General features: G+C 34.9%; 2 protein-coding genes across 2 annotated transcripts; both read right to left on the reverse strand.

Moving 5' to 3' along the window:
- Positions 1-224: 224 nt before the first annotated feature.
- HELRODRAFT_72659 (hypothetical protein) lies at positions 225-4,180 on the reverse strand (the record flags this gene model as incomplete). Its single annotated transcript, XM_009012649.1, has 13 exons — positions 225-417; positions 497-578; positions 729-784; positions 1,008-1,093; positions 1,187-1,338; positions 1,702-1,801; positions 1,947-2,065; positions 2,298-2,443; positions 2,742-2,830; positions 3,378-3,494; positions 3,608-3,704; positions 3,783-3,835; positions 4,085-4,180. Coding segments are annotated over 13 exons (1,386 nt in total), but the record flags the coding sequence as incomplete, so codon positions are not given.
- A 1,325-nt stretch (positions 4,181-5,505) lies between these two features.
- On the reverse strand, positions 5,506-10,959 carry HELRODRAFT_96929 (hypothetical protein). Its single transcript, XM_009012650.1, has 16 exons — positions 10,935-10,959; positions 10,456-10,556; positions 10,136-10,234; positions 9,896-9,948; positions 9,668-9,764; positions 9,267-9,383; positions 9,016-9,104; positions 8,746-8,891; positions 8,452-8,579; positions 8,202-8,265; positions 7,489-7,649; positions 7,122-7,213; positions 6,864-6,919; positions 6,324-6,405; positions 6,064-6,232; positions 5,506-5,721 (listed from the first exon to the last, which is right to left on the reverse strand). The coding sequence occupies exons 2-16, from the start codon at positions 10,552-10,554 to the stop codon at positions 5,650-5,652; spliced, it is 1,524 nt and encodes a 507-aa protein (XP_009010898.1). The 5' UTR covers positions 10,555-10,556; positions 10,935-10,959; the 3' UTR covers positions 5,506-5,649.
- Between the last annotated feature and the right edge of the window lie 661 nt (positions 10,960-11,620).

Below are 11,620 nucleotides of genomic sequence, written 5' to 3' on the forward strand. Positions count from 1 at the left end.
AATTTTAATCCCGTTTGGGTTTTTGATTGAAAATTTCTCGAACTTTGGAGGAACCTAGAGGAAAATTATTCACCTTACTCACCTTTCACCATCATCATCATTGTTTGTATCGTCATCATCAACATCGTCATAGCGGTTTCATGTCATATATGTCAGACATCTAATCATTTATTATCATCATTCATGTTAACAGCATGGCCACCATCATCTTCACCATCATCAAATCATTTTAAAAATTTTCTTCTCACATCCGTTTCCTCCGAAGCGACAAACCGGAAGTTCCGGATCATGTGAACGACGGCCATCTTGACCTCCATCTTGGCCAGCCTCATGCCCACACACTTCCTGGGACCCGCTCCGAAGGGCATGAAACGTAGGGGGTCGCTAGTTTTGGGGTCCCAGTTTGTTGGGGAGAACCTGAAGACGGTGGTATTGATGATGATGAAGGAAATGATGGTGAGGGAGATGATGATGATGGAGATGATGATGACGTCACCTTTCCGGATTGAAAAGATGAGGATCGTGCCAGTGTTCCGGGTCGTTCTGGAGGGCATAGATGGGAATACCTACTACCATTCCTGAGTGATGACGACGACGACGACGATGATTGCGAAACTTTTGTTATAATTGAATAATTAAATATAATTAAATCGTAATTAAATTTATATTGTACGTTAAACTTTAAAACATTCAGGGCAAGTTTTTTGAAAATCTCTGACACAAGTGACCTTTGGGGATGAATAATCCGTTTATGGTGACGTCCTGCAAGGCTTCTCTATCTGTTCTGTGATTGGTTGGTCGTTTTTGAGGGTGAAGGTTATTCATTCATTGGTTTAATTATTATTACAATTACGATTTTTCTATTTATTCGTCCGTAAGCTAATTCAATCTTCAATTCATTCGGTCGTTCAATGTTCATTTATTCATTTTTCCATATAATCACTCATTAATTAATTCATTTATTCATTCGTTCGTTTGTTCATTCGTTCATTCATTCATTCATTCACCTCGTCCCGAAGGGAAACATTCTTAAAGTCTCATTGAGACACATATCGAGGTAGGTTAGCTGCCTGATTGAATCGTATGTCGGCTCCTGACGAACGATAAAAATAATAATTATAAATCATAATTAATAATTATTATAATAATTATGTTAATAATTATAATTACTGATTCAAATTCGAACCTTATCACCGATATTCTCAGAGACCTCCTCGAATAATTTTTCTTGCGCTTCTGAGTTGCACGCCATGTTGTAGCCAAAGTAGGAGAGTGCAGTGGACGTTGTCTCGAAGCCAACCAGGAAGAACAACAGACACTGTGCCAGTAAATCTTCATCTGATAAACCTGTTACGACGATGACGTCATTGTTGGCGTGACGTCAGAGCAATGAATGTGTTGACGATCTATTTATTTATTCATTCATTTATTTATTTATTTACTAGTCTTTTCATCCTTAGCTGAGCTGAGCAAATCTTTCATTCATTCGTTCGTCCATTTCTTCAATCATTTCTTCATTCATTTTTTCACTCTCTCTTTCTTTCATTCAGTCATTCATTCACGAAGTAATCATGATGGGGATAAAGATGAGGGCGAAGATGAATGATGAGCAAATGACAAAATGGGTGAGTGATTGTGGGGCAGACAGACGTTTTTTAACGACGGGCGAGTTTTTCGGCTTCTGGGTGCTTTCTTTGCAACTGCCAGAAACGTCATCGTCGTCGTCTTCATCATCGTCGTCTTCGTCATCCCCATCTTCTTTGTGGGCATTCAGCATGAGTTGAAGGAAGTCCAAGTGTTTCTGCGGCGGAAGTTTTGTGGGACAGGATATGACGTCACAGCTTGTAATGGTGGCAGTCATCATCATCATCATCATCAGACTAATTGTCACTCACTCACTCACTCACTCTCACTCACTCACTCACTTTATCACCATCCTTGCTGACGTCATCATCTCTGTTCCTTATCGCTTTCTTAACGACTTCCGTGAAGAATTGCAAAACGTCATTTTTGGACAGAGGCACTCCGAGTCGATTCAGAGGTTTCAACAAAAATGGCGCTAAAACTTTTTCAGTGGTTATGATGACGATGTGATGGTGATGATGACGATGATGATGGTGATGATGATGATCGCGAGTTTAAGCGATGATAACTTCAAATAAACCGATAAAAGTTAAACAGATATTGATATTTGAAATAAAAGTTTTAAACTCAATACTCATCATCATCACGATCACACAAGCACACACACACACACACACACACACACACACACACAAACGAACACACGGTCTAACACATCAAAGCAATTCCAGGTGTCAACTTCAATTTGAAGACATCACGGGCCATCCTGACGAAAACATTGTTGGGGTCGTTATGGGAGTCTATGGAAACCCCGAAGGCAGTGCTCGCTATTGTATCCATGGTAAATGCGTCACATATGCTGATGAATGACGTCACGATGATGTCATGATGAAACGGTTGTTATGATGGTGTTGAAGGAATAGACGGAAAATTTTGATAATGATGGATGGAGAGAATGGTGATTTTTTTTGATGAATAAACGAATTGCGAATTGTGAATTGTGATACAATGATAAAATGTGATTATGAGGAAGATGATGGCTATGATGGAGACGTGGAATCGTCAAGCATCTTGATGATGAAGAAGATGAAGATGATGAAGATGAAACTGAAGTTGAATTTAAAGTTTAATCAAATAGACTCGTAAAAATTCCATACGTTTTCAAGTCAAAAACTCTCTTCTTATCGGCCTCCACTTTTAAATTTTCGCACAGAGTCCTACAGCACACGTTGATTTGATCAGACATCTGCAATTTAAACCTTCGCCATCATCATCATCATTATCACGTGATCATTATCATAACTTACATCACTTCTATTAAAACATAATTACGTCATCATCACAAACGTCACCATCAATTCAATCAATCAATTAATCAATCATTTAGTTCATAAAGCGCTATTTCCGCGATGCTCAACAGCGCTCCTCAATGAATTTCACAAACAGATGGGTCTTGAGATCCGCTCTGAACCTCGTAAGTGATGGAGAAGTAGTCAGAGAAGGAGGTAGAGAGTTCCAGAGAAAAGAACCAAAAAAAGCAAATGCAGATTTAGCAAAAGAGTGTTTCACACGAGTTAAGAAGAAGCGAGAACAAGAAGACGATAGGAAGAGGGGCTAGGGTAAGAAGAGTAAGAAAGAAAGAAAGAAGATTCACTAGAGAGAAGAATATGGTTATGTATTTTGAGTAAAGGAGTTTCAGTACTGTCATCATCAACATCATCGTCATCATCGTATCATCATCATCATCCGACATCATCATCATCATCAGCTACATCATCATTATCAAAACCCACCTTCCTCATTTTCCCGCTACTAAATGTAGGACTCATAATGCTCCTGACAAACTTCCAATGGTCATCTTTTAGGAGGGACAGCATTTTGTCTAGCGGGGGCGGAGTCACCCCCAAGTTCTGATAATGATTGCCGTGATGATGATGATTAACAATAACAACAACAATAATAATAATATTATTAATATTAATTAATATACTAATTATTATTATTAATTATTGGCGATATTAACGAAGTGATTGGTGAACAGATGAAAATCCTTTATCATGATCTGCTTCAAAATGGCCGTATCGTAAATCGTTAGGACGGGCTGTCTGCCTAAAAATTCTCTAAAAATAATAATAATAAACAACAATAATAATAATAAACAATAATAACAACAATAATAACAATAATATTAAAAAAACCCGTGAATCTGTCCATATTTCTTCTTCATCTCTAGGTCATATTTCGTTATACCCTTTGTAATTATTATTATTGTTATTATTATTAAAACTATTATTATGACGTCATCATCGTCGTCGTAGTCACTGTATGTCATAACAACGAAAAATGATGAAGAAACTCGGGTATTTTTTCAACGTAATGTTAAAGAAATGTATAAATATAACATGACATAATATAATATAACATAATATAATATCACAATAATATAATTAAATAATAATTATATTGTTAAAAAACGAAAAAAACAAAACAAACCAGAAACCATTTTATAAAGGCCGGCGAAATTCCCCAGGCACATTATCGGCTTCGGCCCGCGAATTCCCATCTTTGTGAACGTATCAAAAGTCCATGTAGCATATCTTTTGTAGTAATAATAATAATAATAATTATAATAATAATTATAATAATAATAAATAATGATGATGATAAAAATGATTACATATAGCAGGCGTGAGCGAAAAATGCCGTCAGACAGACATTACGACCCAAAAAAAAGGAGCCACAAATCTTAAAAAATTCTCCCCCGGGTCGAAAAAATTTGCTATATGCGGCCATTCAAAGGTAAAATAGTTTTCTCAGTGCGGCCCTCAAGGTTTGCCCACCTCTGAGATATAGGATAACATACGCATGGTGTAGTATGTTCGATTTATAGTACATTGTTATGGTACAAGGTTTATGGTACACTGACACAAATTTAATTTGTTGGTGATAGAATTGTGAAAAAAAACCCATTTAAAAAAATATGAAAAAAGTTACGAAAGAATACTTTGAAATACATACACCACACACACCACACAAACACACACAGGCATACACACACACACACAGGCATACACCCACAGACATACACACACACAGACAGACTAACTTGAAATAGATATAAAACAGTACGATGATACACATAATCAGTATCCTCCATTTTGATACCATTGAATAATAATTATAATTTTCCTCATTATCATCAGCAGCAGCTCCTTGATTCATTGACGGATCGATATTTAATTCACTATTAGACATTATTTTATTTTTATTTATTCATCAATTAATCTGGCTTTAAATGATTGGAAGTTTGAATTGGGTTGATATTTCGTCGTTTTATTCAACACTTATATACATGTAGAATACTTTTATTATTATTATTATTGTTTTGCAAAACCAAAGGTTATTAAAATCTGCGATTGCAGATATAATATTTTCACATACACACATACAGACACACTCACACGCACACGCACACACATACATACATACATACAAACACACACACACACATGCAAACACACATGCAAACACACATGCAATCACACACACACATAACTAGTCTGGCTCACACACATACATACAAACACACATGCAAACACACATACACGCACGCATAACTAGTCTGCTTTGACAATTAATAGCCCTCACTTAAGATTATGTTATCTGGTTTTTGAGAAATATTAAAAATCATCTTGAAACTTATGTTGTATGGGTTTGTCTGCTGCTTGTATTGTGTGCACTATTCAATTTCATTGAATCCCATTCTGTGTTTCGTTTAAGTTTCTGAGAACTTAAAATTAACTCGTCTTATTAAAAAAATTAAATTTATTTTTAATGTTTTAACTCGTTTATCCATTTAATTATCAATTAATCATCTTCTCAGATCAGAAAGTATTTTCTAAAAAACAATACCAAAAAAAGTTTGGCCTTTTTGGACTTTTTTTAACAACAACAACAACGACGATGATGATGACGTCATAATTTATATTTAAACAATAATAATAACAATTAATTAGTTAATAATTTAATAATAATAATATTAATAAATAATAATAATAATAAGATTTATCTCCTTTCAACTCTGATTTTTATTCCATTGATGTTCTTAATGGTGAATCTCTCGAACACTGGGGGTACCTATGAATTAATTAAAAATTATTTTTTTTAAATGACGCCACCATCATCTTCACCATCATCTTCACCATCATCTTCACCATCATCTTCACCATCATCTTCACCATCATCTACACTATCACTAAACCAACATCATCATCTTCATCATCATTTACATACACCATCACCAAACCAACATCATCATCATCTTCATCATCATTTCAACCTGATGTTAATCATTCCAGTCGTCAACCAATAAGACAGATATAGTAACATCATTAAAATAACTATTTAAAAAAATATGAACGACCATTAGAGTCTTCATCTTCCCCATCTTAATAAACACAAAAATCAATCCCTGCTAACATCAGTCTCTTCGGAAACGACAAACCGGAAGTTGCGGATCATGTGGATGACGGCCATCTTGACCTCCATCTTGGCCAGCCTCATGCCCACGCAGTTTCTTGGGCCGGCCCCGAAGGGCATGAAACGCAAGGGGTCGCTGGTACTTGGATTCCAATTTTCTGGAGAGAACCTGATGATGATGAGGGAGAAGAGAACGATTATGATGATGATGATAAGGATGATGATAAGGATGATGACGATGTTAATTACAATGACGTCACCTTTCAGGTTTGAAGACGTGAGGTTCCGGCCAAAATTCCGGATCGTTGTGTATGGCGTAGATTGGGATTAGTACAACCATGCCTGTTGTGATGATGATGACGATGAAGAAGAAGAAGAAGAAGATGATGGAGAAGAAGAAGAAGAAGAAGAAGAAGAAAAGATGATGGTGAAGAAGAAGATGATGATGAAGAAGAAGAAAAAGAAGAAGAAGATGATGAAGAAGAAGAAGAAAAAGAAGAAGAAGAAGAAGAAGAAGAAAAAGAAGAAGAAGAAGAAAAGATGATGGTGAAGAAGAAGATGATGATGAAGAAGAAAAAGAAAAGATGATGGTGAAGAAGAAGATGATGATGAAGAAGAAAAAGAAAAAGAAGTAGAAGAAAAAGAAGAGGAAGAAGAAGAAAAAGAAGAAGAAGAAGAAGAAGAGGAAAAAGAAGAAGAAGAAGAAGAAGAAAAAGAAAAAGATGATGATGATGAAGAAGAAGAAGAAGAAGAGGGTAATGATGATAACGATGATGAATAATAAAAATAATAAAAGTGACCTTTTGGAATAAGCACTCCATTTATCGTGACATCTTCTGTGGCCTGCCTGTCCGTTCTGTGATTGGTTGGGGAATAATTGAAGTTGAAGGACGTTACACTTCTTTATTAATTCATTAAATACTCAACCTTTCATTCTTTCCATCATTCATTCATTCATTCATTCATTCGTTCGTTCGTTCGTTCGTTCATTCATTCATTCATTCGTTCGTTCGTTCGTTCATTCATTCATTCATTCATTCATTCATTCATTCATTCACTCCAACCTGACACCAATCGGAAACATTCTCAGAGTTTCATTTAGGCACATATCAAGGAAAGAAAGTTGCAAGATTGAGTCGTATGTCGGCTCCTTCATTGATTGATCGATTGATCGATTGATTGATCGATTGTTCGATTGATTGATTGATTGATTGATTTTAATTGACTGATTGATTGATTTATCGATCGATTGATTGATTGCAGTAGCAGCAGCAGCAGCAGCAGCTGTAGAAGTAGCAGCAGCAGTAGCAGCAGCAGTAGCAGCAGCAGTAGCAGCAGCAGTAGAAGTAGCAGCAGCAGTAGCAGCATTACCAACAGTAGCTAGAGCACGAATAAATGTAAAACTCTAAAACTCAAATTTCACACTTTATCGCCAATCTTTTCCACAATCTCCTCATACAGTTTTTCCTGCTGGTCTGGATTACACGCCATATTGTAGCCGAAGTAAGATAGAGTCGTTGAAGTGGTTTCGAACCCGACTAAGAAGAAAAGCAGACACTGGGCAAGAATCTCTTCCTCCGATAAACCTATCCAGATAATGAAGTCATGTTTGAGACTAAGAGTATTAATCATTGGTGGCGATAGCCTAGTGGTTAGAGAAGCGTGCGTCTCTCTGCTGCGTGCTGTGGTGACTGGGTTCGAACGGAAAGATAGCCCAAGATGTGTTTGCCGATAGCATTTCTAATGTACCTAAAAGAGAGAGAAAGAAAAATAGAAAGAAAGAGAGAAAAAGAGAAAAAGAGAGAAAGAGAGAATGAATGACCTTTGACATTTGACATTATTTTCGCGACATTACAAAATCTTTGATGGCATTTTTACATTATAATTTAGTATAATTAATAAATATGCAGGAATAATGATAAAGATATTATTTTGCAATAATAATTATAATTATTAATATAATGAATATTTAACGATAGATTTCATGAGATAAGTTATACAATTGAAGGTAGAACCTTTCCTCGTGGCCGAAGTATTCGCGGGTTTTTGCGAGTTATTATTATTATTATTATTGTTGTTGTTGTTGTTGTTGTTGTTGTTGTTGATATTATTGATGTCATCGTCGTCGTCATCATCACCGTCTTCATCTCTGGCGTTTTCTTTGTGAGCGTTTAGTAGTATTTGCAGGAAATCCAAGTGTCTCTGGAGGTTAAGCAATCATCGTCATCATCTTCTTCATCATCACCATCACCATCATCGTCATCATTATCATCATCAATTTAACATTTACAGTTTATTGACGACACCCCATCCTAAATAACAATGATTCACTCAGAAAATAATCCCAATCATCATCACAATCATCGGCATCTTAACTGGATTACTCACTTTATCGTCCGCACTGTCTTTTTGGCTGATGGCCTTTTTAGCGACATCTGTGAAAAACTCTATAAAATCTCTCTCAAACATTGGGACGCCCAGACGCATTAGTGGTTTAACTAAGAATGGGGCCACCACTGGATGAATGAATGAATGAACGAACGAATGAATGAATGAATGAATGAACGAATGAATGAATGAATGAACAAACGAACGAACGAACAAACGAATGAACGAATGAATAATTGAACGAAAGAACAAACAAACAAAAAAATGAATAAAAGAATGAATGATCAAACTAACGCAACAAAATCCCCCCAAGAGTCATTTTAACTTTAAAAACTTTTCTAGCCATCAGGACAAAAATATTGTTTGGATCGTTATGGGAGTCGATGGATACACCGAAGGCAGTGCTGGCAATGGTATCCATTGTAAATGCGTCACATATACTGGAAGATTGAAATCATTCTTCTTATTATTATTTATTATTATTATAATTATTATTTCATATTATGTTATTATTTCAAAAGTGAATTCAAAAGTTAGACTGAAAAAAAAGAATGAAACACGGACATCTTGAAATCGAAAATCTTCTTGCTCTCAGCCTCCTTGCTCAAGTTCTCACACAGAGTCTGGCAGCATTTGTTGATCTGCCCAGACATCTTGAATCCAATCATAATAATAGTAATAATTATAATTATATTATTATAACTTATAATTTTTACCATAATTATCATTATATCTTCATAATCATCTATTTTTTATTTATCACGTGAATAAACTTGTCTCAAAAAAAAATCCTTATCATCAAGATCGTAACCGACCTTCCTCATCTTTCCGCTGCTGAAGGTCGGGCTGACCACACTCCTGACAAATTTCCAATGGTCATCTTTCAGGAGAGATAGGGCTTTGTCCATTGGAGGTGGAAGTAAGCCCATGTCCTGACGAGACGATACGATACGGTATTTTACTCGGTCGATCAATCAATCAATCAATCGATCAATCAATCAATCAATCAATCAATCAATCAATCAATCAATCAATCAATCAATCAATCAATCAATCAATCAATCAATCAATCAATCAATCAACCAACCAATCAATCAATCAATCTATCAATCAATCAGTTTATTAAAAAAAAGTGATTCTAATATAATAATAATAACAAATAATAACAAATAATAATAATAACAAAATAGCAAATATAAAAATAAAAAATATTTACGAAGTGATTAGGGAAATACTGGAAATCTTTAACCATGATCTGCTTCAAGATGGCTGTATCGTAAACCACCATGAATGGCTGTTTGCCGAAAAAAACCCTGAAGACGATGATGACGATGATGATGACGAAGATGATGACGATAGTGATGGTAGTATTAGTAATGATTACGACGACGATGATGATGATGATGGGTGAATTATTTCAAAGGGCATTGTAAAAATAGTTTACCCATATATTGATCCATATTTCTTCTTCATTTCGACATCGTATTTCAGCATGCCCTAAAAACATTGTGGGGTTTACATCATCATCATCATCATCATCATCATCATCATCATCATCATCATCATCATCATCATCATCATCATCATCTCGTCATCGTCATCATCCTCTCATCATCATCACCATCGTTCTCTCATCATCATCACCACCATCATCATCATCATCTTTATCATCATCATCACAGACCGTCCTATAGAGGCTCACAAAATTTCCCAAACCGGGCCATGGCTTAGGCCCTCTGATGCCTAGCTTCTTGAAAGTGTCGTGCGTCCAGGTGGCATATCTGTGGTGGAAGTTCAAAATTTTTCATCGTCATCATCATCGTAGTCTAGACAGTATCACATTATCATCATCATCATCATAGTCTAGACCTTCTTATCATTTTATATCATAAGCCAGACAAGCAAAACGTGATTTATAAGTCAAAAAAAAAACATAAAAAATTGTAAAAAAAAATAAAAAACATCAATAAATACTCTTAAAAACATCTAAAAAGCCACCAACTTGTAATAAACAAAGAGAAGGACCACAAAAAAGGTCGTAACGATCGAGCACTTGGATGTCAACCAACAGCCAACATCATCAGCGCTATTTCCATCAGACATGTCTGTAACAATAACTAACAAATTTTATGAAATATTATCTCGTTAAATATTGTTTGCCAAATACATTCTCAACAACGAGTTTAAATACACACACCTTGTTCTACCTATATATATACACACACAAACACACACACACATATATATACATATAAACATATGTATATAAACATATATACATAAGTATGTATATACAAGTGTTTTAAAATGTTCAATAATTCACCATTAGCAAAGTTAGGCACGGTTTTGTATACAGACATCTTACAGATTAAATTAATTTTCTCACCATATAAGGATTTGTTATATAGGTTGAATAAAATAATATCAATAGCAATAAGATAAATAAGGACAATAATAATAATAACAATAATAATAATAATAACCATGTGGTTGTTGTGCAATATGATGAAGTTAATCACATGATAAGTGGTCTTCAAACTGCTGAGACTAAATCGAGGTATGTATGCATGTATGTCTGTCTGCCTATGCCTATGTGTATGTATGCCTGATCTGAATGTTTATTCTTAAAAGAACGTTCCAGAATTGTTGTTTTTATTAATTTATTATTATTGTTGTTGTTGTGTTTATTGTTGTTACCATTGTTTTTGTTTATGTTTTTGTTATTTTTGCCTACAGCTGATGAGCAACAAGCTAGCTAGCAGCTGATGAATCAATGATATACGTGTTTATATGTATGTATGTATGTATGTATGTATGTATGTATGTATGTATGTGTGTATGTATGTGTGTATGTATGTATGTGTGTATGTATGTGTGTATGTATGTATGTGTGTATGTATGTGTGTATGTATGTATGTATGTATGTATGTATGTATGTATGTATGTATGTATGTATGTATGTATGTATGTATGTATGTATGTATGTATGTATGTATGTGTGTATGTATGTATGTATGTATGTATGTATGTATGTATGTATGTATGTATGTATGTATGTATGTATGTATGTATGTATGCATGTATGTATGTATGTATGTATGTATGTATGTGTGTGTGTATGTATGTATGTATGTATGTATGTATGTATGTATGTATGTATGTATGTATG

This window comes from Helobdella robusta, assembly GCF_000326865.2.
Source record: "Helobdella robusta unplaced genomic scaffold HELROscaffold_11, whole genome shotgun sequence".
Lineage (NCBI taxonomy): Eukaryota > Metazoa > Annelida > Clitellata > Rhynchobdellida > Glossiphoniidae > Helobdella > Helobdella robusta.

Excerpts from the sequence above, each read along its gene's own strand:
- HELRODRAFT_96929 (XM_009012650.1), bottom strand. The coding sequence starts at position 10,554 with ATGTCTGATGGAAATAGCGCTGATGATGTTGGCTGTTGGTTGACATCC. Across the intron at positions 10,235-10,455 it reads TCCTTCTCTTTGTTTATTAC|AGATATGCCACCTGGACGCA; the intron begins AAGTTGGTGGCT and ends AACTTCCACCAC. Across the intron at positions 9,384-9,667 it reads AGTATTTCCCTAATCACTTC|GACATGGGCTTACTTCCACC; the intron begins GTAAATATTTTT and ends TCGTCTCGTCAG.